This window comes from Bison bison, unplaced genomic scaffold (genome assembly GCF_000754665.1).
Source record: "Bison bison bison isolate TAMUID 2011002044 unplaced genomic scaffold, Bison_UMD1.0 scf7180017864384, whole genome shotgun sequence".
Taxonomy (NCBI): Eukaryota; Metazoa; Chordata; class Mammalia; order Artiodactyla; family Bovidae; genus Bison; species Bison bison.
Genome location: NW_011494956.1, coordinates 8,942,341 through 8,969,091, shown reverse-complemented (window position 1 = coordinate 8,969,091; position 26,751 = coordinate 8,942,341). Strand labels below are relative to the sequence as shown.

Sequence of the window (26,751 nt, the reverse complement as noted above, 5' to 3'; positions counted from 1 at the left end):
ATCACTTCATGGGAAATAGAGGGGGAAACAGTGGAAACAGTGGCAGACTTTATTTTGGGGGGCTCCAAAATCACTGCAGATGGTGACTGCAGCCATGAAACTAAAAGATGCTTACTCCTTGGAAGAAAAGTTATGTCCAACCTAGATAGCATATTCAAAAGCATAGACATTATTTTGCCAACAAAGGTCCGGCTAGTCAAGGCTATGGTTTTTCCTATGGTCATGTATGGATGTGAGAGTTGGACTGTGAAGAAGGCTGAGCGCCGAAGAATTGATGCTTTTGAACTGTGGTGTTGGAGAAGACTCTTGAGAGTCCCTTGGACTGCAAGGAGATCCAACCAGTCCATTCTAAAGGAGATCAGCCCTGGGATTTCTTTGGAAGGAATGATGCTAAAGCTGAAACTCCAATACTTTGGCCACTTCATGCAAAGAGTTGACTCATCGGAAAAGACTCTGATGCTGGGAGGGATTGGGGGCAGGAGGAGAAGGGGATGACAGAGATGGCTGGATGGCATCACTGACTCGACGGACGTGAGTCTGAGTGAACTCCAGGAGTTGGTGATGGACAGGGAGGCCTGGCGTGCTGTGATTCATGGGGTCACAAGAGTCGCACACGACTGAGCGACTGAACTGAACTGAACTGAAGCATGTAATATGGGATAAAGTCAATGAGTAATTACCATATACACTCATTCTATTGTCCTTTTCATCCTCAATGTCCTTAAAAATCAGGATTCTTGATATGGAAAAAAGACTGAGATAACAGAGAAGAAGTTTAATAAGATTGGAACTGGAAATATCAATGTGATCTAGGCAGGGGTCCTTATACATCACAATAACACATTAAAAATACAACAGGGAACTCAACGTGCCAGTAGGTAACTTCTGATCCTACTGCAGTTCTCATCTAGATGAGTGATTGCATTCATCCAACTGCCTGAAACAGAAACAACAGATTCATCCTAATCCTCCTTTCTATCTAATCAAATTCTATCAAATGTAATCTAAGTCTTGTCTTAAAGAGCTCTTGAATTCAACGTCTTCTCTCTCTTCCCATGACCCTAGTTCAGGCTCTCATAATCTCTCACAGAACGTAACTAGACACACACAAAAAGTGCAGTGATGACATCTGCAGCAACATGGATGGATCTACAGATTATCATACGAAATGAAGTTTCATAGCAGTACAACCCAAGGGTACATTCAACAGTGGCTGAATCAAGAAATGAAGCCTCATCTTTGGAAGGCTGGTGGATCATCATGCCAAACCCATCAATGTTTACATCAAATTCAACGGAATTTAGAATAGCTGATACCTGCAGTACACAGATAGGGGACTTGGTCCTACAACCAAATCTGTAAACCACTTTTTTCAAAGTTAAGTGTACAATGCCTCCAGTAAAAGGATTTTACAAGTTAAAGGCTAGATGAAGAACTTAACAATAACAACAACAATAAAAAACAACTCAAAATGGACAAAAGACTTGAGTAGACATTTCTTCCAAGAAGATATACAAATGGCCAATAAGTACATGAAAAGATGTTCAATATCACTAGTCATTAGGGAAATGCAGAACAAAACCACAATGAGATATCATTCACACACATTAGGATGACTTTAATTAAACAAAACAAACAAGGAAAACCCCAGCCAATAAGCACTGGGAGGACATGGAAAAACTGGACCCTTCGTGCACCACTGGTGGGAATGTAAAGCGGTGAAGTCACTACAGAAAATACTACGGTGGTTCCACACAAACGAAGCATGTAATTACCATAGGACCCAGCAATTCCCCTTCAGGGTGTATAGCCAAAGAAATTTCAAGTAGGGGACTCAAACAGATGATCGTACACCCACACCCATACCAGCAACATTCATAGTAGTCAAATGGTGGAAACCTACATGTCCCTCAACAGATGAACGAATAAACAGCAAGTGTGGCATGTGCACAGAATAGAACACTATTCAGCTTTTAGAAAAACGAAATTCTGAGAGATGTTACAATATGAATAAACTCTGAAGACATGGTAAGTGAAACAAGCCAGACACAAAGGGTAATTATCGTATGATTTCTTTTATATGAGCTACCTAGAATTGTCAAATTTATGGAGACAGGAAGTAAAACTATGGTTACCAGAGACTGCAAGAGGAGAGACTGAAGAGAGGTTGCTTAATAGGTATGGGTTTCTAGTAGGGGGTGGTGGAGAAGTTCTGGAGATGGAGAGTGGTGATAGACACACAATAATGAATTTTCTCAGTGTTTTTTTGTCTGTTTGTATGTTTTGAATTTATTAATTTATTTTCTCAGTGGTTTTTTGTTGTTTTGGTTTTGAATTTATGTTTTGCTGTCTTTTATGTTAGGGGCTGATGGCTTTTATGTATCTATAAAATAAGATGCTGAGGTTTCCAGCATTTTGTAATTATTTCCAAAAAACCAAACTCAGTATACAAAGGATCATGCTTCTGAGCAAAACAAACTTTCTTGTTCTTCATTCTTTAAATTACTTTCATTGTCACATTTGGCTTACTATTACTGCTACCACATTCAGAGAAGACGTGCCTTTTCTTGACAAAAATAGTCCAGGAATGCTCGATTCCCCATCACAAAATGAGGGTTAAGAACGAAATAATACAGAGTGTACTTTTTAAATTTAGCTAATAATTTATAAAATAATAAACTTAAAACCAGGCTTATTTTAGAAATTTAAATGGTTGAAAAAATGTTATAAAAAAATGTCTACATTTTCACAGATCTTCTATATGCTTTTGGGTTATATTAAACAAATAAACTTTAAAATGTCACAGGCTACAAAAATGAACTCAAAATGGGTCAAAGATCTAAATGTAAGAGCAAAACCCATAAAACTGTTAAAAATATTGGTGTTAAGTCTTTGTGATCTTGGGATTTGGCAATTCTTAAAATAAGATATGATACCAAAAACATAAGTACCACAAGAAAATATAAACAAGATAAACACAGTCAAATTTTTAAAGTTCTGTGCTTCCTGTAGGTGAAAAATCAATCCAGAGATCAGGAGAACTTTTCGCAAACCATGTATCCGACAACGGTCTTGTATCTATAACCCATAAAGAATTCTTATGACTCAATAACAAAACCAGCACCACCACCAACAAACCAAAAGATCTCAATCGAGTTCTTCAAAGAAGATACTTAGCCTTCCTTTAAGCTGGAATGCCATCTTCTAGCAATTTGCCAAAATGACCAACATAAAGGAAAGACGAGCGGCACCTGCTCTGTGTTCTCTAGGCTTTTTAGAAAACATGGAGTTGTTCCTTTGGCCACAAACATGAGACTCTACAAGAAACATGACATTGTAGACATCAAAGGAATGGGCACTGTTCACAAAGCAATTCCCCACAAATGCTACCATGGCAACACTGGAAGCGTCTACCATGTCATCCAGCATGCTGCTGCCGTCGTTGTAAACAAACAAGTTAAGGGCAAGATGCCTGCCCAAAGAATGATTGTACACATGGAGCAAAGTAAGCGCTCTAAAAGCCGGGGAGCTTCCAGAAACATGTGAAGGAAAATGATGAGAAAAAGAAAAAAGTCGAAAAAGGTACTTGGGATCAACTGATGCACCAGGCTGCTCCACCCAGAAAGGCATACTTTCTGAGAACTGATGGGAGAGAGCCGGAGCTGCCAGAATCCACTCCCTATGAATTCATGGCATGATTTTAAAAAACAAAAACCCACAAAAGATCTCCAGACTCTAAATATATTTCTCTTAACTGAGTGAAAGTGTGGTGTCCTTTCCCGCAAAGAAATATTTGAAGCAAATTTTAACTGTCCTAATTCAGTGGGTGATGTCATTACTATTCAAACTTAGAGTTTTTTTTTTCTTCCTGGAAAATGTGATGTGGTTTATTGTGCAATATACTCCAGTGGTTAGAAACTGCCAGAAATTATTCATAAAATATTTGTACTAGGAAAATAAAAAGATATACAAACAGCCAATAAACACTTGAAAAAATGCTTAACATCATCAACCACTATGAACTGCAAATTAAAACCAAAATGAGATACACTTCACATTCACAAGGATGGCTAAAATAAAAAGAGATGGATAGGAAATGTTGGTAAGGAGCTGGAGACATTATAACCTTTGTTGATGGGAATGTAACTGATAGTTACTCAAAAAGCTAAAGAAAGAATTGCCATAGGTAATTTTATTCCTAGGTATACATCCAAGAGAAATGAGAACTGATTTGTTCACAAGTGTTCACAGCAGCATTTATAACAGCCAAAATAGAAAGTGAAAGTGAAGTCACTCAGTTGTGTACGACTCTTTGCGACCCCATGGACTGTAGCCTACCAGGCTCCTCCATCTATGGGATTTTCCAGGCAAGAGTACTAGGGTGAGTTGCCATTTCCTTCTCCAGGGGATCTTCCCCACCCAGGATTGAATCCGGGTCTCCTGCATTGTAGGCAGATGCTTTTACCATCTGAGCCACAAGGGAAATCAAAATGGAGAAGCTCCTCAAATGTCCATCATTAATGAACAAATACAGGAAAAATGTGATATATCCATACAATGTTATATTGTACATAAAAAGGAAGGAAGGCAATAAAAAGGAAGGAAGTATAATTTATGCCACAACATGTAATTTCTATGTGTGGAGACGGGGTGGTAGATACAGGCCATCTGGAGGGTTGAGACGCTTCCACTGGCCCAGGTGCTCCTTGGATAGGCGTCATTTCATTGTCCTCAGTCCTTCCCCCACCAGTTTATTCTCACTTTTTATGCCTCTCAACTCTGGGCCTGGGACCTCACCAAGTCAGTGCAAGTGAAAATAGCTTCCATCTCCCAATCTGACTTCTCCCACGCATATTTTGGGACATGGGTTTGTCCACTTTCACTTGTCATCTTTATAATCACACCAGCCTTCATCTCCTAATCCTTGGAGAACCCTACACCTCTATCATGTTTTATGGCAATTTAAGAGATTTCCTTTTTTTTTTTTTAACACACAAAAAATTTCAACAGGATCTTACAAGTTGGAGATTAAAAATGGCTATTCAACCCAACATCTCAAACTAGAAGCTCCCTATCTAAATTTTTCTTTTTAAGTGGGCCAATTTTATTTATTTTTGGCTGTGCTGTACAGCTTTTGAGATTTTAGTTTCCCAACCAAAGATCATGCCCAGGCCCTTGACAGTTAGAAGTACACAGCCCTAACTGCTGGGCCACCAGGGAATTACCTTGAAATCTTAAAAAGTAGAGTTTACATATTTTCTCAAACCTGAGCTCTCTGAACCACCCAAACCATCTTTCCAAATAACATGAAAATTTGGTCACAGGCTATAAACACTATCATCTCTATTAGTCTCTTAAAAAAAAAAAAAAAGAATCAGTAGGAAGCATTTCTTGCCAAATAAAATCAAATTACCAAATTAAACATGTTTTTAATATTTAAGAAAATAAAACTACCAACCTAGCACAGTTTGAAAAGCAAGTTTTATTTTTTATTTGAGGTCTTCATAATTTCATATTCATATTTCATTTGAAGTATTTAAAAGAACTGTTTCCAAGAGTATTTATCTTTCCAGGCACTTAACTAGAATCAACAATCACTGTCTTTTTATATTTTGCCACAATAATTTATATTTATCTACAAAAATAATATGAAACTAGAATCTGTAGCGTAACAGTATATTCCAGGTGTAAACTAATAAATGTATCCCATTTAAACAAGAAATTATATACAATATACAATAAAAACTTCCTTTCTCATTAAAGTAAGTTAACCAGAATATTTAAATCAGCAAAGTAATTTAGTAACATAATTTAGGGGGAAAAATCCAACCCAAATCCCATTTTCCTGTGTATTTATATCCTCTGTGTGAGGGAGAGGGGAAATGGGAAAGAAATGTTTATTATTCACAGATCTCCACTCTCCACCTTGCATTATGTCGTCCAGGCCTGGGTAGGCCTCATCCAAGCTGAGGACACTATTGATACACTAACTGATACTACTGATACATCACACAGAAAACTGAAAAACCTCTCAGTCTTCATGTGTCCAGAACAAAACTCAATTCCTCCCCAAACCTATTCCTAACTACAGTAGATGCTAATGGCACCAGGATTCACCTAGCTCTCACTGCAAAAAATCAAGTCATCCTTTCTCTCTTTCCTTCATTCAATCTATCAATAAATTCTGTTTCCAAATTGAAAAATTTACCCATTTTTTCCCATCTCCACTGTCAGGTCACTGCCTCCTGCCTTCTAACTGATTTCTCCACTTTTGCTCTTATCTCCTTAGAGGCCAGATCCTTCTCAGCAGTCATTATAAATCAGATCACATTACTCCCCTGCTTAAAATCCTGTTTAGAATAAAAACCAAATTCTCTACCATGACCTACAAGGCCTTTCATACTCTGACCTGTGTCTACCTCTCCATCCTAATCTCATCTCTCTCTCTGACGTGCTCATGATCTCAAGCCACTGTGCTTCCCTGTGGTTCCCTGTGGAACCACAACCTGGTTCCTCACTTAGGAGCTCTGCATTTGCCATTCCCTGTGCCTAGAATCCCAAGCTCCTCAAGGAACTAGCCTGTCTTCCTTGTATTCAAACATCACCCCTTAGAGAGGCCTTTCTAAGGTAGCCACCATCCTTCCAATTATCTACAAATCATCCTTCTTAGTTCTTTGCATACCACCCATCACAATCTAGTTATCTTCTTTATTGCACCTCCTCCCCAAATATTAGCTCTTCAAGGGCAGGGACTTATCTATCTTGCTTATTATTCTCATCCATGCCTAGAACTTACCAACACTTAGCAGATATTCAAAACACTTGTTGAATAAATAGACAACTTCATAAACATCGTCAAAGCAGTACAGATATTAATTATATTGATTTTTATTATTAGCTTATTATAGTTTAAATTTGGAGAAGGAAATGGCAACCCACTCCAGTACTCTTGCCTGGAAAATTCCATGGAGAGAGGAGCCTTGTAGGCTACAGTCCATGGGGTCGCAAAGAGTCGGACACGACTGAGTTTAAATTATATTAGTTTATTATAAATAAAAGTTTTAACTATATTCCAACAGAATAAAAAATATATATATTAAGAGTACATGAGCACAAAGGAAGAGGAAAAACACCACTATAATAAATCCTATTCCTTTAAAACAGGAATAAAGTAAATATGTGGAGGATATTGCTGCTGCCTGTCAAACACCCAGGACCTTTCTTCCCCCCAGGGAACTCTCACACAGGACACTTCCCATTTGGAAGAGATGTATTTGCAAGACACCAGCAGACTGTCCAAAGGAAGAAAGATAAAAGGGAACAAACATCTTTCAGGATCAAAATTCCAGGCGAGACCAGAAAGGGGGCTTTCAAAGCAATTTCCCCAAGCTCTTTGCAAAGAAGTTCAGTGGATCAGAACACAAAGAAAAAACTAACGAGAATCCCTCAACGGATCCTTTACCCACTAACAAGATTTCTTAAGAAAGTGACTTGGTCTTGCAAAGGAACTCAACAAACAGCTGTGTAAAACATACTTCAAGTTCTACTGTCAAGTAGTAAGATGAGGATAGAAACCTTATATAGTATGTATCTATGTGGGAGTATGCATGTGTATTATATATATGAATCTATGTCCCCAAGGAACACTAACAAAAATACTTACTATATTTAATCACTATAGAGATATTAAATCACTATAGAGACAATGAAGAAATGAAGAAGATTAGTTTGTGGTTGAGAGCTGGCTTTTTCAACCTTAGCACTGGGGAAAAGGGAACCCAAGACTTTTTACAGCATTACAGAAAAACACATTAATCTGGAGGAAAAGAACATGTGTAAGAACAATAACACAAGAAGAAAACCACATGTAGTCATTTTGGTGGTTTGGTTAGGGAGGGGGTTGGGATTCAATACAGAAAAGTTATATTAAAGAATAAAAGGAGAGTAATAGAAAGCACCAGGAAAAAAGGCCAATGAAGCAATGCAGAAAAGCAAAGTCAAGTCAATGGCTAGACCAGCAAACCTAACCTGGCACTTCCATATGCTATCTCTAGAGTTTTCTCTCTTATGAAGAATAAAAAGAATCTTGCTTTTCTGTATTATTTGCATACTCAGGTGATGTCAATCATAACAAGTGAATAGTTCCATTTTAAGGCCTTAAACACTGCCAAATACACGGTTAAAAAGTTGTACTGCTGCCCTTTCCCAGGATAAACATGAAGAAGAAACAGTATGAGCTGGAAATATGAATTCCCATTAGAGAGAAAAGACCATTTCACCATATAATTCTACGTAATACAGCAGCTTCTCAGATATGATTTTATCTGTTCAAAACAGTTAAGATCTGAGAACAACAACAAAGGTCAGCAAGGAACTAAAGCAGAGCAAGTGTCATGGAAAAAAACAAACATTTTTAAATACACCCTCAAGGCTTCACTTCGGGGCCCGTTCACTTTCATTTTAGATGGGATTCTAAAACACCTGGCCAAGTAGTTTCTCAGTGTGCAGCAAATCTGAGGTAGCAACTACAAACTGGAAGACAGAAAGCTGTGTTGAAAGCAGATGACCCTTGGAGAAGGAAATGGCAACCCACTCCAGTAATCTTGCCTGGGAAATCCCATGGACAGAGGAACCTGGTGGGCAAAGAGTCAGACACGACTGAGGGAGGGGCAGGCGCTTGCTAGAGGCCCCAGAGCTTTTGATGGCAGAGCCAGCACTGTGGCTGAGGACTCCTGGCTCCCAGGCCTCTCTCACCAGATAGGAGCGTGGAAAACTAGTCTAAAATATGCCTGAGGGCTTTCCTGGCAGCTCAGTGGTAAAGAATTGCCCCCCTGCCAAAGCAGGGGACGCGAGTTCCACTCCTGGTCTGGGAAGACCACACGTGGCAGAGCAGCTGAGCCCATGCATCACAGCCACTGGGCCGGGGCTCTCGAGCCCAGGAGCCGCAGAACTGAGGTCTGTGGGCACCAGAGCCCATGCTCCGCAACAAGAGGAGCCACAGCTAGAGAAAAGCCCACGCAGCATGAAGACCGTGCACAACCATAAATAAAATCATTTAAAAACAAAAAACAAAAAAAAAAGAAAGCAGATGACCCAACAGGAGAAAGGAGACTAAAACATCGTTGAAAAAAAGCAATTAAAAAAACTCAGAATCAAAAAAAAAAAAACCTCAGAATCAATCTAGAAAGTGTTGCTGGCAAGGTTTTATCTAAACAGCCTCTGAGATTATATTTTATTTTAGTATAATGTGACATTAATATGATACTTAGTATAGTGACTTGGGTGAAATACTGAGTTCAAATACTGATCCTAAAGAGATAAGTTTTCAATACTGGAGTTTCTGATTTAGTAAGCAATTATAGTTTATTCAACAGGCCATAGGTGATCCTGCTGCACACCTAGAACTGAGAATCACTGTCCTAACAGTCTAAGGAAAGATTACACTACACTTGTATTATTTAAGAAAGGAGACGTAATGTACGACATGGTAAATTAGCACTGCTGTGTTTCAGATGTGTGTGCGTGCGTGTGCACTCAGTCGTGTCCAACTCTTAGTGATCCCATGGACTGCAGCCCACCAGGTTCTTCAATCCATGGGATTTTCCAGGCAAAAGTACTGGAGTGGGGTGCCATTTCCTCCTCCAGGGGATCTTCCCGACCCAGGGATCAAACCCTCACGTGGTGTGTCTCCTGCACTGGCAGGTGGCTTCTTTACCAACTGCGCCACCTGGGAAGCCCTGTATGTTATATGTGAAAGTTGCTAAGAGAGTAAATCCTAAGAGTTCTTGTCACAAGAAAAATGTTTACTTATTTCTTTTATATCTATATGAGATGGTTCACTAAACTTACTGTGATAACTGCTTCATGATGTATGTATTAACAAATTGAATTATTGTGCTGTATTACCTTAAACTTATACAGGGCTGTATGTTAATTATATCTCAATAGAACTGGAAGGTTAAAAAAAAAAGAGGATTTACTATTATCTTTAAATGTGTTCAATAAAACTTGTTTTTAAACTTTGTATATTTTGAGGTAATCAAGAATAGTCACTTTAGCAGAACAGTTCATCTCCCCAAAGGAGGGAGTGTGCTAAATGGCACACTGCCAAGAGCCAATCCACCCACAGAAGAGTATCTTTTAAAACTACATAAACATAATACACTTATGCAATGATGAGTGAAGCAGAATACTCAATGTGGAATGAAATAACAGTTGAAACTTAACGAACTTAAAGTTATATGAAGAAAAACATCTCATTACTTAAAGAGTCTGGGTGCTAAACCCCTCTCTATGCAGTAGAATCGCTTGAACAAATTACTTAAAACTTTTACTCACCTTTCTGAAAAATCAGAGTCTATAAATTCTCTAGCCCGTTTTCTATCACTGAAAAGAAAAAAAAAAAAAAAAAGCCCATGAAAATGCATAAGGAACTTTACTTCATGAATAATTTATTTTAACTTATCTAATTCCACACTGAATATATATCCAAACAAAAAACTAACGATTACAAAAGATATGTACATAAAATCAGAACTTGAATTTTGTCACTGGACCCAAGAAATCACAAGAGTCATAGGTTTGAAATGAGTTTAACCAATCTCTACGAAGAAATACTGCTAATTTATACATGAGAAGAGCTTTCCTGCAGGAGACACAGGTTCGATCCCTGGGTGAAGAAGATTCCCCTGGAGAAGGAAATGGCAACCCACTCCAGTATTCTTGCCTGGAGAATTCCACGGAGAGAGGAGCCTGGTGGGCCACAGTATACGGAGTCACAAAGAGTCAGACACGACTTGTGTGTCTACCAATGAAACAACAACAATGAACGAGAAGGCACAGGAAAGTTTTATTCACTCTGGAAGACTGGTTCTTAAAAACATCAGACAATCACACTACATGCAGTATAAAGCACAGCCAGTTACTGAAAACACCAAACCCTGCTCATCTCCAAAGCAGACCAGCACTACTGGCAGAGACTTGGCTCTCATTAAATTACCTTCCGAGGGTACGAAAAACTCCAACCTAACTTGCAGATCTATATGAGGATATTGTTAAGGACTGAATGAAGGTCATAGTATTGATATTATTATGGACTTAACATGATATTATGGACTTAACATGCTATTGTTAAGGATGGAATAAAGAGTCTCTTGATGAAAGTCAAAGAGGAGAGTGAAAAGGCTGGCTTAAAACTCAACATTCAAAAAACGAAGATCATGGCATGTGAGCCCATCACTTCATGGAAAATAGATGGGGAAGCAATGTAAACAGTGATGGACTTTCTTTTCTTGGGCTCCAAAATCACTGCAGATGGTGATTGCAGCCATGAAATTCAAAGATGCTTGCTCCCTGGGAGAAAGTTATGACCAACCTAGACAGCACAGACAATACTTTGCCAACCAAGGTCCATCTAGTCAAAGCTATGGTTTTTCCAGCAGTTATGTAGAGATGTGAAAGTTGGACTATAAGGAAAGCTGAGTGCTGAGGAATTGATGCTTTTGAACTATGGTGTTGCAAGACTCTTGAGAGTCCCTTGGACTACACGGAGATCAAATCGGTCAATTCTGAAGGAAATCAGTCCTGAATATTCATTGGAAGGACTGATGCTGAAGCTGAAACTCCAATACTTAGACCACCTGATGCAAAGAACTGACTCACTGGAAAAAACCCTGATGCTGGTAAAGACTGAAGGCAGGAGGAGAAAGGGACGACAGAAGATGAGATGGCTAGATGGCATCACTGACTCAATGAACATGAGTTTGAGCAAGCTTCAGGAGTTGGTGACGGACAAGGAAGCTGCAGTGTGCTGCAGTCCATGGGGTCGCAAAGAGTTGGATACGACTGAGTGGCTGAACTGAACTGAAAGGCCATGGAATTACAGGTGATTCCGTCACTTCATCTTACTTGATAATGGAAAAGACGTTATGTATACATATGAAGCGATGTCTCAAGTGGTGCCAGGGGTAAAGAATCTGCCTGCCAATGCAGAGATGCAATGGGTATGGAATAGCCCCTGGAGAAGTAAATGGCAACCCACTCCTGTATTCTTGCCTGGAGAATTCCATGGACAGAAGAGCATGGCAGGCTACAGTCCACAGGGTCACAAAGAGTTGGACATGACTAAGTACATACTGGAGAAGGCAATGACACCCCACTCCAGTACTCTTGCCTGGAAAATCCCATGGACAGAGGCGCCTGGTAGGCTGCAGTCCATGGGGTCGCTAAGAGTCGGACATGATTGAGCGACTTCACTTTCACTTTTCACTTTCATGCATTGGAGAAGGAAATGGCAACCCACTCCAGTGTTCTTGCCTGGAGAATCCCAGGGAGCCTGGTGGGCTGCCGTCTATGGGGTCACGCAGAGTCGGACACGACTGAAGCGACTTAGCAGCAGCAGCAGCAGCACATACACACACACAAAACTCTTTTGCCTCTAGTGTGTGTGTGTGTAACTTAAAGCACTCTGCCAGGACTGTTATTTCATTCATTTCTTTAATATCCTTGAAGCAAGGAGATTCTTACTGAACCAAGATTTACTGTTTGCTTATTAGAACTCACAACTGTAAGTCAATGACAGAACCACCAGTGTGGTTTGCCATGTTGGAAATAATCTCTAAAGGGACAAAATAAAATTTTCAGTCACTTATTTTACTATTTCCTTTTATGGAGGGATGAGATGCTAAAATGATAAGGAGGGGAAAAAGGTTGAATAAGGTTATTTTAAGGTAAAGATGGAACACGCAGAGATCCGATATTAAAAGTGGCAAATGAGTAACGAAGCAGGGACACTGATTTAACTGCCCAGCGTTTTAAAAGAACCAAGATAAAACTCAATGAAAGTTTTAATATATTTTGGTCTCTTTTTTTCCCTTCTTTTTCTGGTTTTAAATGAAACAAAAATGCTAGTTTCAAGAGGAAATTCTAAGCACACACACACATATACATAACTCCTTTCTTATGTGTGTTAAAACAATATAAAATGCAGTTTTTACATCTCCAAAGTGGCTAAAAGTCAAATCATAAAAAGCAGTCTTCTTTCAGCACTGAAGAAAGATGTTTCAGTTACAAGTTATTATTTTATTTTTCTGTTTAAAATGGTTGTTCCAGGGAGTGGTCCAGTGGTTAAGACTCTACGCTTCCACTGCAGAGGACAAGGGTTCAATCCCTAGTCAGGGAACCAAGATCCAGAGGCTATATCCTAGACGCCCATTTTGTAACTAGGACATGAAATAAACAGGTAATCTTAAAGGAAACATACTAGTTTTTAAAGCCATAAAACAAGAACAGAAGGTAAGACAGTGAGCAAAAAAGATCAGAACTTTAAAAAAAAGCTTTTAAAAATGGTAACTTGCAGTACCACTCTTACCCTGGGACCCAGCCAGCAGCTTCTGCTATGTGTGTCTGAGTAACCATTGCTGGAGCAGGGGTGTATGGACTCCCAATCAGAACACTTCCTGAACTGGTTAGTCTCTGTGGTGTGCTTATAATCTGTAAAGTCAAAACAAGGAAAACTATTCTTAGTTGCTAAGGCAAGCCTACAGGCAGAAAATAAGTTTATAAGGAGGAAACCTTATTATCTACAATGTACTTAATATCAATCATCTAGAATATAAGCAATCCCTTTGACCCACTTGTATATTCTAAGATCCTGAAGCACAAGCATCAACACTGATACCAAGTACACCGTGGATTTCAGCAAGTGAATAGCAACTGGGAAGGATTAAGCTGGCGACTGACAACATTTTAAAAATCAGAAAAATGAAAACCTTTCTTTAGAATTATGAAAACTAATTTTAGTTGAACTTGATTAACTAGAACTGGGATAACAGCAAATTAGATTTTCACAGTCCAAAACATATGCAAAGACATTATACGATTTGCATTCTTATACAGATGCAGTTTTATCTGTTTTTTTAAGAGCATTTCCTCATATCATTAAATATTATTCAAACACATTTTAAAAACCATAAAACATTCTGTCATGTGGATTAATTAACCTTATTGTTAGATTTTTACAAATATTCATTATTATAAATAATGCTGTGATAAACCTTTTTGTAAAATTATCTTGGCTTTAATTTCTATTTTTTATGGACGGATTCCAGAAAGGGAATGAATAGAACTAAGATTAAGGACTTTACTAAAACCCTATTTTCACACACACACACAAAACAGTAAATAAAATAAAGGCATGCTCCAGGGAATGGGAGTATTAGTGGGGCTGGGGAGATGTTACTACATACGAATGATTAGGAAACTATTTTAATAAATTAATTCTATAGTCAAACAAAACACAACAAATACCGACAGACAGCCGGGGAATTCTGATCCTCACAATATGCCAAGGATTATTAAACAAGGCATTCAGAAATCTGCCTCATGAGAACAAAGGGACACTAGACAAGCCTTCCACATTTTCCATACCACCATACTCCTCACCTCCATCTCAATGCAGGATCCTTAAAGGTACAGGGTGTTTGCAGGGCCTACCACAGTGCTAGGAGACACTCATAGGAAAGAATCAGTAAACATTTACTGAACTGAGACAGAAGACCCAGCTTTTAAAATGATGAAAAAAAGTAGCTTCTTTCTTCATCGATATGCTAGAAAGGATTATATAAAATCCAGTAAGAAAATACAATATAAAGGGTGTAGTTCTCAGCAATCACTGCATCATACATTCTGTTCTCTATTATGCTGACCTGAATGAGTGCTTGAGAAATAGAGTCTAAGTATTTGATCAGCCCCTGGTCTACTGTATTCCTAGAATAGAAGTCTCCACAAAGCAATTCTAAGTATTCCAACTTACCCTGAAGCAGACTGCATTACTCGTGCAGTCTGAAAAAAACTATGGAGTTTTTTTCTTTAGGACTCTACAGGCTCAGTTCTACCCAATTTTAAGGGCTTTGTAGGAAAAAACAAAAAAAAAGAAGAAGAAGAAGAACAAAGGAGGAAGGGAAATAGGACAGAGAAAAGCTGGTTATCTTTACTGAGAATGACTTTGGACTAAGTTGTTGCGTTCCAGTTCATTTCTCCTTCCTCAGTGGCAGGCGGTTAGCTGCTGTTCTTTCCTGACCTGAGAGTGATTAGCAACGCTCTGTTCCTTCCTCTTGGCAAGCCTTTAAACAAACATTTCACCAACAAAGAAACTGGAAGGATGCTACACTTGTATTGGATCTATATATTAGAAGTTCTTGTGAGATGTAGTGAGTTCTTAAACCAGAACAGTGACAGTGAACCTTAAACAGAACCACACAGAAATCAACAGAACTTGACCAACCAATGAACAGGAAAATTAGTTCATACAGGTGATAAGTCACACATGCTTTATAAAACTGAACCTTAATTTTGAAGCCCCAAATTAAAATAATATTCAGTTGATCTGATAAGGGAAATGAACATCTATACTTAGCCTATGAAAGTCATACAGCAACTGAACCTCAGTCTGAAAATTTTCTACCTTCAATCAAGATATCTTATGTACTGCTGCCATCTACAGTACGAAATGCCAAGAGAGCATGTATGTTCTGAAAAGAAAAATCTGTAACTATAAACTCTAAGGAATCTATTTAAATACAAAGTGTTCTATTTAAGGGTTTCATTATTTCACAAAATTTTCATTGTCATTGTAAGAGACATGCAGTTTTTAACCATGTTAAAATAAGCATGAGATTATCTTATATAAATATATGTGTGTGTGCATATATATAAAACCAGGTACCTTTAAGAAGACAGTTAGAATGCCAAGCCATGGTTACTTCTAAACTAGTTTCTATAAACACAGAAAATAACTTTTTTTCTTGAGAACTTTTGAAATTTCTCTCTACCATGAACATCCAGTTTCCAAAGAGATATGTAAAAATTTTAAGAGCAAGTATGAGGCAAATGGGTGAGGCTTTACTTAAGAATTTTCTAACAAAACTGTTTTAAAAATCATGGATAAGAGACTGAAAATTAGGGGAAAACATACAAAAGAGACAAACAAGAAGAGAGAGAAGTGGTTCTTACTGGGATTCTACAATATATTAGGAAATCAAATTACAATAAACTAGGAAATTAAAATAGAAAACTCTGATTCCTGCCTGGGGACCCAGAACTGCAAAAAGTACCTGAGAATCAGGGAGACTGGTCTTGGGCTGGCTCTTAAGGAGAGCCCCAAATCTCCATTGCTTCTGACCTTTGCATCACTGATTCTGAGGTCTGCAGTAATCGAGTATCTCATATACACGAGTACATATCACTGTCAAACCTGAAGTGTGTAAAGGCTTATATGTACTTTTAGTTCCAATTGACAGTGGGAAGGAAAATCACGTTTCCCAAAGAGGAATTCAAATTTGAGCCTTAGCAGCATCACTGGAATACCAAGAGGAAACAGTCTTTCAAAACACAGGAGTACTGTAAGGGACAAATTCATGAAAGGTCACATATGCTTGTTTAATTCTGATGATTATAGAATCACCTTTCAAAATATCGGCTTTCAAGGCAGGTGTGTCATCGCATTTGCACCCACTGCGGTGGCTGGGGAGGGCCGAATGCTTAGCAGATGTCTGAAAATATACCCTGAACTACTCAGAACTGTGGCTCCTCACCTGAGCTACAGTTTGTATGAGCTTGGGGCTAGATGACATTCTTCACATAGTTACAGAACTGGGCAACATCTTTAGCTTGGATTCTGCAGATGATTAACAGTCCTCAAGAGATCAAGAAAAATGCCATGTCTAGTATGTCTTTAAGATTTCAAAGACTTTCCGAAGCCATTCAGTATGTTAAAAGAGATTTTTATCTAAGTAATTGTGCATTTAGCATAGCCTATAGTACCATATATTATGAACAAAATTTATTCTTATGGCTCTAGAGATAAGAAGATGTAAGCACTGACAAGGAAGAGTTATTGTTCAAATGTTTATGTACTTTTGCTAATGGTGGGTGAGGCCATTTAAATTAGGTATAGTTTTTATTAATACATTAGCTGCATGTGACTGTTTATAAATAAGGCTGTCTTAAAAGCACTACCTACTTTAATCTCTAGCATAATTAATGGAATACCTTCAGAGAAATGGTTAAATATTTTCCATTTAAATTCACTATTTCTACTGCTAAAGATTGAAATGAATTGGTGAGTTGTTTCTTCCTAAATGTCCTTTCATCAAAGAGTTTTTCAAATCAGTAACTCCAGATACAGATTAACTGTTGGGTCATAATCAGTTTATATGAAAGTATACACTTTAGTGCAGTAAAGGTTATTTTAAAAGAAAAAGGAGAGGAACATAAGACATAACAGATTTCAAATCAATTGGCTCAAACAACTGAAAACAAGAGAAGCCTCACAGAGGGGCAAAAAACTTAATTTAACACATTCAGAATCCAAATTCAAAAATACATGAAAATTAAACATTGACAAACACAGTGTCTTTTTCTTAAGACTAACCAGTTACATTCAGCTAAAAATAAAACTTTAAAAATTAAGAGATAAGGTATTCACAGGAGTATTTCACCAAGCATCTTCAGTACAACTTTCCTTTAAATTAGGATAAACTAAGCAAAGTTTCAAATCCTAAAATATGATGATTTTCTTACCATTTGGGGTCCAACATTCACATTTATTGGTCCTAAGGTTTTTGGTAAAATCTTTGTTGGTGAGTTGGTGCTGGAAACTGGAAATGCAACGAATGAAACGTTACCTGAAATGATATTAGAGCACTAGGTTAACGTTCTGCAACGTCAAGGTCACCTTCTATCAGTCTACACATCTGTGCTTTATTGCTGTTTAGTTGCTAAGTCGTTTCTCACTCTTTTGCTACCCCATGGACTGGAGCCCACCAGGTTGCATATCTGTCTATGGGATTTTTCAGGCAGTACTGGAGTGGATTGTCATTTCCTTCTCCAAGGGAGCTTCCCAACCCAGAGACTACATCTGTGTCTCCTGCACTGGCAGGTGGATTCTTTACCACTGAGCCAGCTGAGAAGCCCACATTTGTGGGCTTAAGTAATTTATAAAGTTATGAACAAGAAGGCATATAGGAAAGTCACACTATTGCTTTGTTGTAGTGAGGATAATTAGCAAAATAAATCTGCAAAATATATAGTTCAGTCTATCTGATAACCACTAAACCTTAAGTTGGTTTTTTAAAGGAAAAAATATTTAAGAGTACATAATGTAAATCATGGGGCTTCCCTTGTAGCTCAGTCGGTAAAGAATCTGCCTGCAGTGCAGGAGACCTGGGTTCGATCCCTGGGTTGGGAAGATCCCCTTGAGAAAGAAATGGCAACCCACTCCAGTATCCTTGCCTGGAAAATCTCATGGACAGAGAAGCCTGGTGGGCTGCAGTCCATGGGGTTGCAAAGAGTCAGGCACAACTGAGTGACTAACACTTAAAGTAAATCATAGTTTATACCACAGTTGAGAATTCCAGTTAGATCTTGATTATAAATGACAGAACACAACAAGGAGATGAAGTATAAAATAAATATCTATTAAAAATTTTTATACTATAAAACAAAATTTTAATATTAAAAGTTAACATGGTTTCAAAAGGTTGAGTTAGCCACTTTTTGAAATTTCTGTTATACTGGAAAAACAAATATAATGCTACCAAATGACTGATGGTAGAAACTGCTAGGATCTTCACAGTGTCTTCAAGTGATCTCAACAAACTAAATTTCAAATTAAGGTAGCAAAATGCTATCCCTCCAAATGAAAAGCCGACCAATAATTTTATGAATGTGTCAACTATTAATACCTAACTTTACTGGACAAACTTCAGTTTATCAATATTTGTCTCAGAAGATAACAGTGGAATCCAATGTAACAAAGGAGATCACATAGGAAGTGTGTGAAACAGGGTCAATATTGAAACTCTGGGGAAAAATCAACATTTAAGAGTAGGACCGGAAAGACACCATCCTCAGATGGCCCTTTGTTGGCTCCTACAAAGCCTGCCCAACTCCTGAATGCCTGCTCTCTCATCTCTTAGTTCTCGGCAGATCTCCTGCAGTAAGGAGCTCAGGCCATGAGGCTGAATTACGGCTCCTCTCCCTCAGCCTGTGAGCTTACTTGCACCCTCAAATGTTTTTACTTATTTCTCTCAGAGAGGAAGATTCTCATATCAATTACTTCTTTCATGTCTGCTCTGTACTTCCTGTCTTCTCAGGGAACTCTTGCATCAATTATTTCCTCTGTCTTCTGAGTTTTCAAGTATATTACTGGCTCCTTCCCCTCAGTTTCTTATATCATTTCCCTCAAATTCTACATTTCAAAATCAAATTCTTTAATCATATGACATCTCTTCTATGCAGAATCTAAAAAGAAACGATACAAATGAACTTATTTACAAACCAGAGTCACAGAGCTAGAGAACAAACTTAGGTTGCAGAGGTTGGTGGGGTGGTGGGGGAAGGACTGGGGGAAGGGATACTTAGGGAGTTGAATGTGGACATGTACACACTGCTATATTTAAAATGGAGAGCCAACAAGGTTCTCCTGTTTAGTGCATGGGACTCTGCTCAGTGTTATGCGGCAGCCCGGAGGGGAGAGGAGTTTGGGGGAGAGCAGATAAATGTATATGTATGGCTGAATCCCCCATCTACCTGAAACTATCACAACATTGTTAATCGGCTGGACTCCAATACAAAAATAAAAAGCTTAAAAAAAATCGAATTCCTTACCCTTCTCATGCCCACTCAGCAAGGACCAGTACCCAAATCTGCTTCTCCTTCTTGGTATAGATCATCACACACCAGCTACCCAAACCAGAAACCATCAACCCCTCTTCATTCAACCAACCACCACATCCTACTTGTTATCTCCTTACCCTGGCTCCTTTATGTTGCTGGCACTTGTTTAATTTGGAACTTTATCAAATCTCATTTGACTGCAGTTACTTCTCTAATATAGAGGTTCACAGCCCTGGCTGTGCAATGGAATTATCTGGGAAGCAATAAAAAACCGCCAGTGTCTGGGTCTCAACCCCAGGCTGCTGATATAATTGGAGTCAACCTGGGCATTAGACTGCTCAAGTTCTCCAGGCAGCTCCTAAGTGCAGCCAGGGCTAAGCACCACTTCCCCAACTGGATATCCTACCTCAAATGGCTTTCCTAGCGTCTCTGCGCATCTGTAAAGAACCAGTCTTTCCACTGATGAAACTGCTGTGGACACTCCCTATTTAAGGCATTTCCGAGGTTCCACAACGTTTTCTAAATGCCTTTCATGCTCCTTAACGTGGCACAAAAGCTTCCGCCTGGAGATCTCGGCCTCCCTGGGAAGCTTCATGCTTAGCTACTCGGTCCACACACACCTCCTATCAGATTAAATTCCCTGCATGCAGTTCCAGAAAGGCCCCGGGTCAACCACTCCAACTCTGGGGCACACAATTCCTTCTGGTGGGAAGTCCCTCTCTGCTGAGACAACTCCTACCTTTCAGCATTTCAAAACAGCACTCCATACTATTTTCTGAGCCATCACTATGTGCCAAAGTGTGTTCTAGAGGCTTCCCACATATACATCATCTCATTACTGCTTAGGACAAAAGTGTGAAGTGTATTTTTACTGACTGCATTTTACCCATGAAGAAATTAAGACAGAGTGAGGTTAAATAATTTGTACAAGGTCCCACAGGCTCTAGAGCTTCTGTTCTCTGTGTCTCTAGCCTCTATGCTCTTCTGGGTTTTCGAAAATCTATTATTGAAATTCTACTGTAAAGGAGACTGTGTTATCAGTTGTGTATTCAAGTGTCTGGTTTAGTTCCTGGCATCAAAGAGGTACATGAAACAATAAAAACTGTTTGACTTGTACAGATTGGAGCTATTACCTGTCCTAATCTGGATGCATACTTCCCGTAATATAGCCTAAACTGTATCTTTTGTTACTTTTTAACAGGTGAAATAAACTTACACACCTGGTCCTTTGTTTATTGTTTTTAAAACATGACTGAGCAATTGGTATAATCAAAGTGTCCTTACTCTCTAACTGCTCAACTGATCTTTCATGTAACATGCATATCTTATCTGTTGCTAAAGATGTGGTTATTCACCTGCTTAAGAATTCACCTAACTGGAGAGCAGTACTAATCTGTGATTCTAGGCGGAAGAACCGTAACTGACAGACATGTGCCATGCACTCAGTCCTGGGCAGGAGGGGGACACATTACAAATCCATATAAAGATGAATCCAGCCCTGAAATCGTCTGACTCTCAGATGACTTTTCTTTTTTTTAATAGTCTTAGGGCTGCTGAATGTTTAAGATGAGATCATCTCTGATACACTGTGTGAGGAGCAAAAGTCAAAAATTTGCAAATAACAGTGAAGAAGAAACATATCAAAAAAAAGATGATGAAGGTTAGGGAATAAATTGATCTCAATTTGAAACTTACCAGTAAAGGAAAATTAAGAATATAAAACTTAGGTCGAAAACAAAAAGAAAAATATCATTAAAGCCAGATCTGTTATGCCAGTTCATATCAAAGAATTTAGCAGGAAACAAATAAATTTGATTCTAAAGTATCTGGAAAAGTAAAGACAGAGAACATCCGAGAAATTTTGGGGGGGGGGGGAAGGAATAATGGGGAAAGAGAGGAACTTTAGACCCCCAGATTTCACAATTATTAGATAGCTAAAGGGATTGCATTCATGTGACACTGGCTAAGATACAGACAAAAAAACTGACAAAACAGAAACTGAAGTCCCAAATTTGTTTCATTTATATGTGGAAATTTTGTATGTGGTAAAAGTAGCATTTCAAATGAATGGAGAAAGGGCAGATTACAGAATTTAGAAAATTTAAGTGAAAGAATTCATGCTTTTGAACTGTGGTGTTGGAGAAGACTCTTGAGAATCCCTTGGACTGCAAGGTGATCCAACCAGTCCATCCTAAAGGAGATCAGTCCTGAGTGTTCACTGGAAAGACTGATGCTGAAGCTGAAACTCCAATACTTTGGCCACCTGATGCAAAGGGCTGACTCACTGGAAAAGACCCTGATGCTGGGAAAGATTGAGGGCAGGAGGAAAGGGGGACAACAGAGGATGAGATGGTTGGATGGCATCACCGACTCAATGGACATAGGTTTGGGTGGACTCCAGGAGTTGGTGATGGACAGGGAGGCCTGGCGTGCTGCATTTCATGGGGTCGCAAAGAGTCAGTCACAACTGAGTGACTGAACTGAATGCCATAACAAACCACTTGTGGAATCTTCGTTCCCAACCAGAGATCAAGCCATGAGCCTTCGGAGTGGGAGCACTGACTCTAAGATCCTAGACTACCAGAGAACTAACCCTAGGGAGTATCAGATAGTGAGAACTCCTACAAAGGAAACCACTTGAATAAAAGACCTGGTATCACCCAACCACCAGTAGCACACTGTGCATCCAAACAACAAACAAAACAAAACAGCAAACCCGAGCATCCGCAGACAGGATTACCACCTCACTCAGCCCTGCCCATCAGAGGAAGAACAAACAAACAAAACTTAGCATAAATCTTACCGTATATGAAGCCTACACAAACCACTGCACCAATCTTAGAGGGGCAGAAAACAAAAGGAAGGAAGAATTCAACCTTGAAGCCTAGGGAAAGGAGACCTCAAACACAGTAAGTTAAAAAAATAATAATGAAAAGGTAGAGAAATACTGCACAAATGAAGGAACAAATTAGAAACACAGAAATCCAAACAAATGAAGAGGAAATAGGCAAACTACCTGAAAAAGAATTCAGGATAATGATAGTACAGATAATAAAAAACCTTGAAAGCAGAATGGAGAAAATGCAAAAATCAATTAACAAAGACCTAGAAGAATTAAAGAATAAACATACAAACAACACAATTAACTGAAATTAAAAATAGGAAGAATCAATAGCAGAATATCAGAAGCAGAAGAACGAACCAGTGATATGGAAGATAAAATGGTGGAAATAACTTCTGAAGAGCAGAATAAAGTAAAACGAATGAAAAGAGCTGAGGACAGTCTCAGAGACCTCTGGGACAATAGCAAACACAACAACATTCGAATTATAGGGGTCCCAGAAGAAGAGAGAAAAAGAAAGGGTATGAGATTATATGTGCTCAGATTATAGTTGAAAATTTCCCCAACATGGAAAAGGAAATAGTCAATCAAGTCCAAGAGGTACAAAGAGTCCCATACAGAATAAACCCAAGGAGAAACATGCCAAGACACATACTAATCAAACTAACAAAGATTAAACACAAAGAAAGAATATTAAAAAGCAGCAAGGGAAAAGCAAAAAGTAACATACAGGGGAAACCCCATACATTTAACAGCTGATCTTTCAGCAGAAACTCCGCAGGCCAGAAGGGAATGGCAGGATATATTTAAAGTACTGAAAGGGAAAAATCCACAACCAAGATTACTCTACCTGGCAAGGATCTCATTCAAAATTGATGGAGAAATCAAAAGCTTTTCAGACAAGTAAAAGTTAAGAGAATTCAATACCACCAAACCAGCTTTAAAACAAAAGTTAAAGGGACTTATACAGTCAAGAAACACAAGAAAAAAATCTACAAATCAAACCCCAATTAAGAAATGACAACAACAACATATATATCAATAATTATGGATTATATATATCAACATATATATATAATATATATATCAGCAATCTGTGGATTCAATGCTATCCCTGTCAAATTACCAATGGCATTTTTCACAGAACTAAAAAAAAATTTTCACAATTCATATGGAAACACAAAAGACCCCAAATAGCCAAAGCAGTCTTGAGAAAGAAGAATGGAGCTGGAGGAATCACACTTTCTGACTTCAGATTATACTACAAAGCTACAGTCATCAAGATGGTATGATAACTGGTATAAAAACAGAAATATAGACCAATAGAATAAGATAGAAAGCCCAGAAATAAACCTATGCACCTATGGGTAACCTTATTTTTGACAAAGGAGGCAAGAATATACAATGGGGCAAAAACAGCCTCTTCAATAAATGGTGCTGGGAAAACTGGACAGTTACATGCAAAAGAATCAAATTAGAACACTTCCTAACACCATGAAATGAATGAAGTCGCTCAGTCGTGTCCAACTTTTGCGACCCAGTGGACTGTAGCCCACAACGCTCCTCTGTCCATGGGATTTTCCAGGCAAGAGTACTGGAGAGGGTTGCCATTTCCTTCTCCAAAGGATCTTCCCAACCCAGGGACTGAACCCAGGTCTCCCAGATTGTAAGCCAGACACTTTACCCTCTGAGCCAATAAACTCAAAATGGAGTAAACACCTAAATGTAAGACCAGAAACTACAAAACTCTTAGAGGAAAACATAGGCAGAACACTTGATGACATAAATCAAAGCAAGATCCTCCACAATCTACCTCCTAGAGTAACGGAAATAAAAACAGAAGTAAACAAGTGGGATCTGATTAAACCTAAAAGCTTTTGCACAGCAAAGGAAACTATAAGCAAAGTGAAAAGACAACCCTCAGAATGGGACAAAACAATAGCAAATGAAACAATGGACAAAGGATAAATTTCCAAAATATACAAGTAGATCATACAATGCAACACCAGAAAAACAAACAACCCAATCCAAAAATGGGGAAAAGACCTAAACAGACATTTCTCCAAAGAAGACATACAGATGGCTAACAAACACATGAAAAGATGCTCAACATCACTCATTATTAGAGAAATGCAAATCAAAACTCCAATGAGATATTATTACCTCATACCAGCCATATGCCATCATCAAAAAGTCTACAAACAATAAATGCTGGAGAGGATGTGGAGAAAAAGGAATGCTCTTGCACTGTTGGTGGGAATGTAAATGGATACAGCCACTACGGAAGATGGTACGGAGATTCCTTAGGAAACTAGGACTAAAACCACCATATGACCTAGCAATCCACGCCTAGGCATATACCCTGAGGAAACCAAAATTGAAAAAGACACATGTATCTCATTGTTCACTGCAGCACTATTTACAATAGCTAGAACATGGAAGCAACCTAGATGTCCATCGACAGATGAATGGATAAAGAATTAGTGGTACGTATACACAATAGAATATTACTCAGCCATAAAAAGGAACACATTTGAGTCAGTTCTGATGAGGTGGGTGAACTTAGAGTCTATTATACAGAGTGAAGTAAGTCAGAAAGAGAAAGATAAATATCATAGTCTAATGCATATATACGGAATCTAGAAAAATGGTACTGAAGAATTTATTTACAGGGCAGCAATGGAGAAACAGACACAGAAAACAGACTTATGGACATGGGGAGAGGGGAGGAGAGGGTGAGATGTATGGAAAGAGAAACACGGAAACTTACATTATCATATGTAAATTGGATAGCCAACAGGAATTTGCTGTATGTCTCAGGAAACCCAAATCAGGGGCTCTGAATCAACCTAGAGGGGTAGGATGGGGAGGGAGATGGGAGGGAGCTTCAAAGGGAAGGGGATGTATGTATACATCCATCAATCCATGTATGGTTGATTCATGGTGAGGTTTGACAGAATACAAAATTCTGTAAAGCAATTATCCTTCAATTGAAAAAAAAAAAAAAAACCTACATATACATGTAAGTTTACAGATGCAGAAAGAGTCTGGCAAGATAACAAACTTAATAGAGGTTACCTCTGGGTGAGTAGTAGGGAAAAATGTTTTCCTTTGTTTTATACTTTATTAAGTTTTCTGAACATGTATGCACTTGTCAGCCAGCACTGTTCATACAAGGTAAGATCTATAAATGAAGAATCTCTGTTTGATAATTGGTAAAAATGAAATTTGTCTCTTAACTTTAACTTAACTTTTAACTGCTAAGGAGCAGTTAAAGAGACTCTACTGGGATTTCACAATTGTAGTATCTAGAAATAAAAGAAATGTGTTTAGACATAATTTACTTTCATAAAATCAACTAGGCTCAGCAGCAGAAATATAATTTTTTGGATTCAAAAAGACATTTAAATAGGTTACAAACATCCAGCCTTCTGAAATGTCAGCTCCATTAGAAGTAAACCAAACCAAGTCTAAATAATTTTTCATAAGTACTTGGCCTTAATTCACAGCTGCCTAGCAACAGGGTCCTGACACTGTCCAGAAGCCAATGTCTAGCACATGATGTATTTATTAAAAACAAAAATTTAAAGACCTGCCTGGATTTTGATCCTGGCAATTTCCCGAATTAACTAAAATGAGATCAATCACCTAGGAAAGGGGCTCGAAAAAGAGCTAAAACTTATGCCAAATCTTGACAGAGGCACAAAATTTTGCCTCAAATTTTATCTTGATTTCTTGAATAACTGGAATCATTCTGTTTTTCATTAGAATTGTCCAGACACCAAAGAGTTCTTTCACTTGGGCTGGGGGGTGGGGGTGGGGGTGGGGGTGGGGGGCAGGTGCAGGGCACAGTTCTAGTTCTAGTTAATCACCTTCAATATGTCCAATTAAAATGAAAAATTCAAATAATTGTGGCTTGTTATGATGTCAGTGGACTTCCCAGATGGTGCTAGTGGTAAAGAACCCTCCTGCCAATGCAGGAGATATAAGAGGCATGGGTCAGGAAGATTCCCCTGGAGACGGGCATGGCAACCCACTCCGGTATTCTTGCCTAGAGAATCCCCATGGACAGAGGAGCCTGGTGGGCTACAGTCCATGGGGTTGCAGAGAGTCAGACATGACTGAAGTGACTAAGCATGTATGATGTCAGTACAAGTAATATTTTATCTTCTGGGGGAAAAATTTTTGGCCTTGAACTAACTTTGGGGAAAACCTCCATCCAAGCCTATCAC

At 38.6% G+C, this 26,751-nt stretch overlaps 1 protein-coding gene across 9 annotated transcripts in view; it reads right to left on the bottom strand.

The window, feature by feature from the left end:
• Window positions 1-26,751, bottom strand: part of TFDP2 (transcription factor Dp-2 (E2F dimerization partner 2)) — a 201,895-nt gene that overhangs the window by 32,524 nt on the left and 142,620 nt on the right. For 5 of the 9 annotated variants that reach the window (XM_010858161.1, XM_010858164.1, XM_010858163.1 and 2 more), the window contains 3 exons: window positions 17,581-17,684; window positions 13,370-13,491; window positions 10,339-10,386 (listed from right to left, as the gene is read on the bottom strand). In XM_010858161.1, coding sequence (XP_010856463.1) covers window positions 10,339-10,386; window positions 13,370-13,491; window positions 17,581-17,684 — 274 coding nt within the window. Of the gene's footprint in view, window positions 1-10,338; window positions 10,387-13,369; window positions 13,492-14,442; window positions 14,607-17,580; window positions 17,685-18,291; window positions 18,316-18,955; window positions 19,275-26,751 lie in introns of those variants that run through there. The other 4 variants (XM_010858168.1, XM_010858169.1, XM_010858170.1 and 1 more) reach the window with 3 other exon arrangements.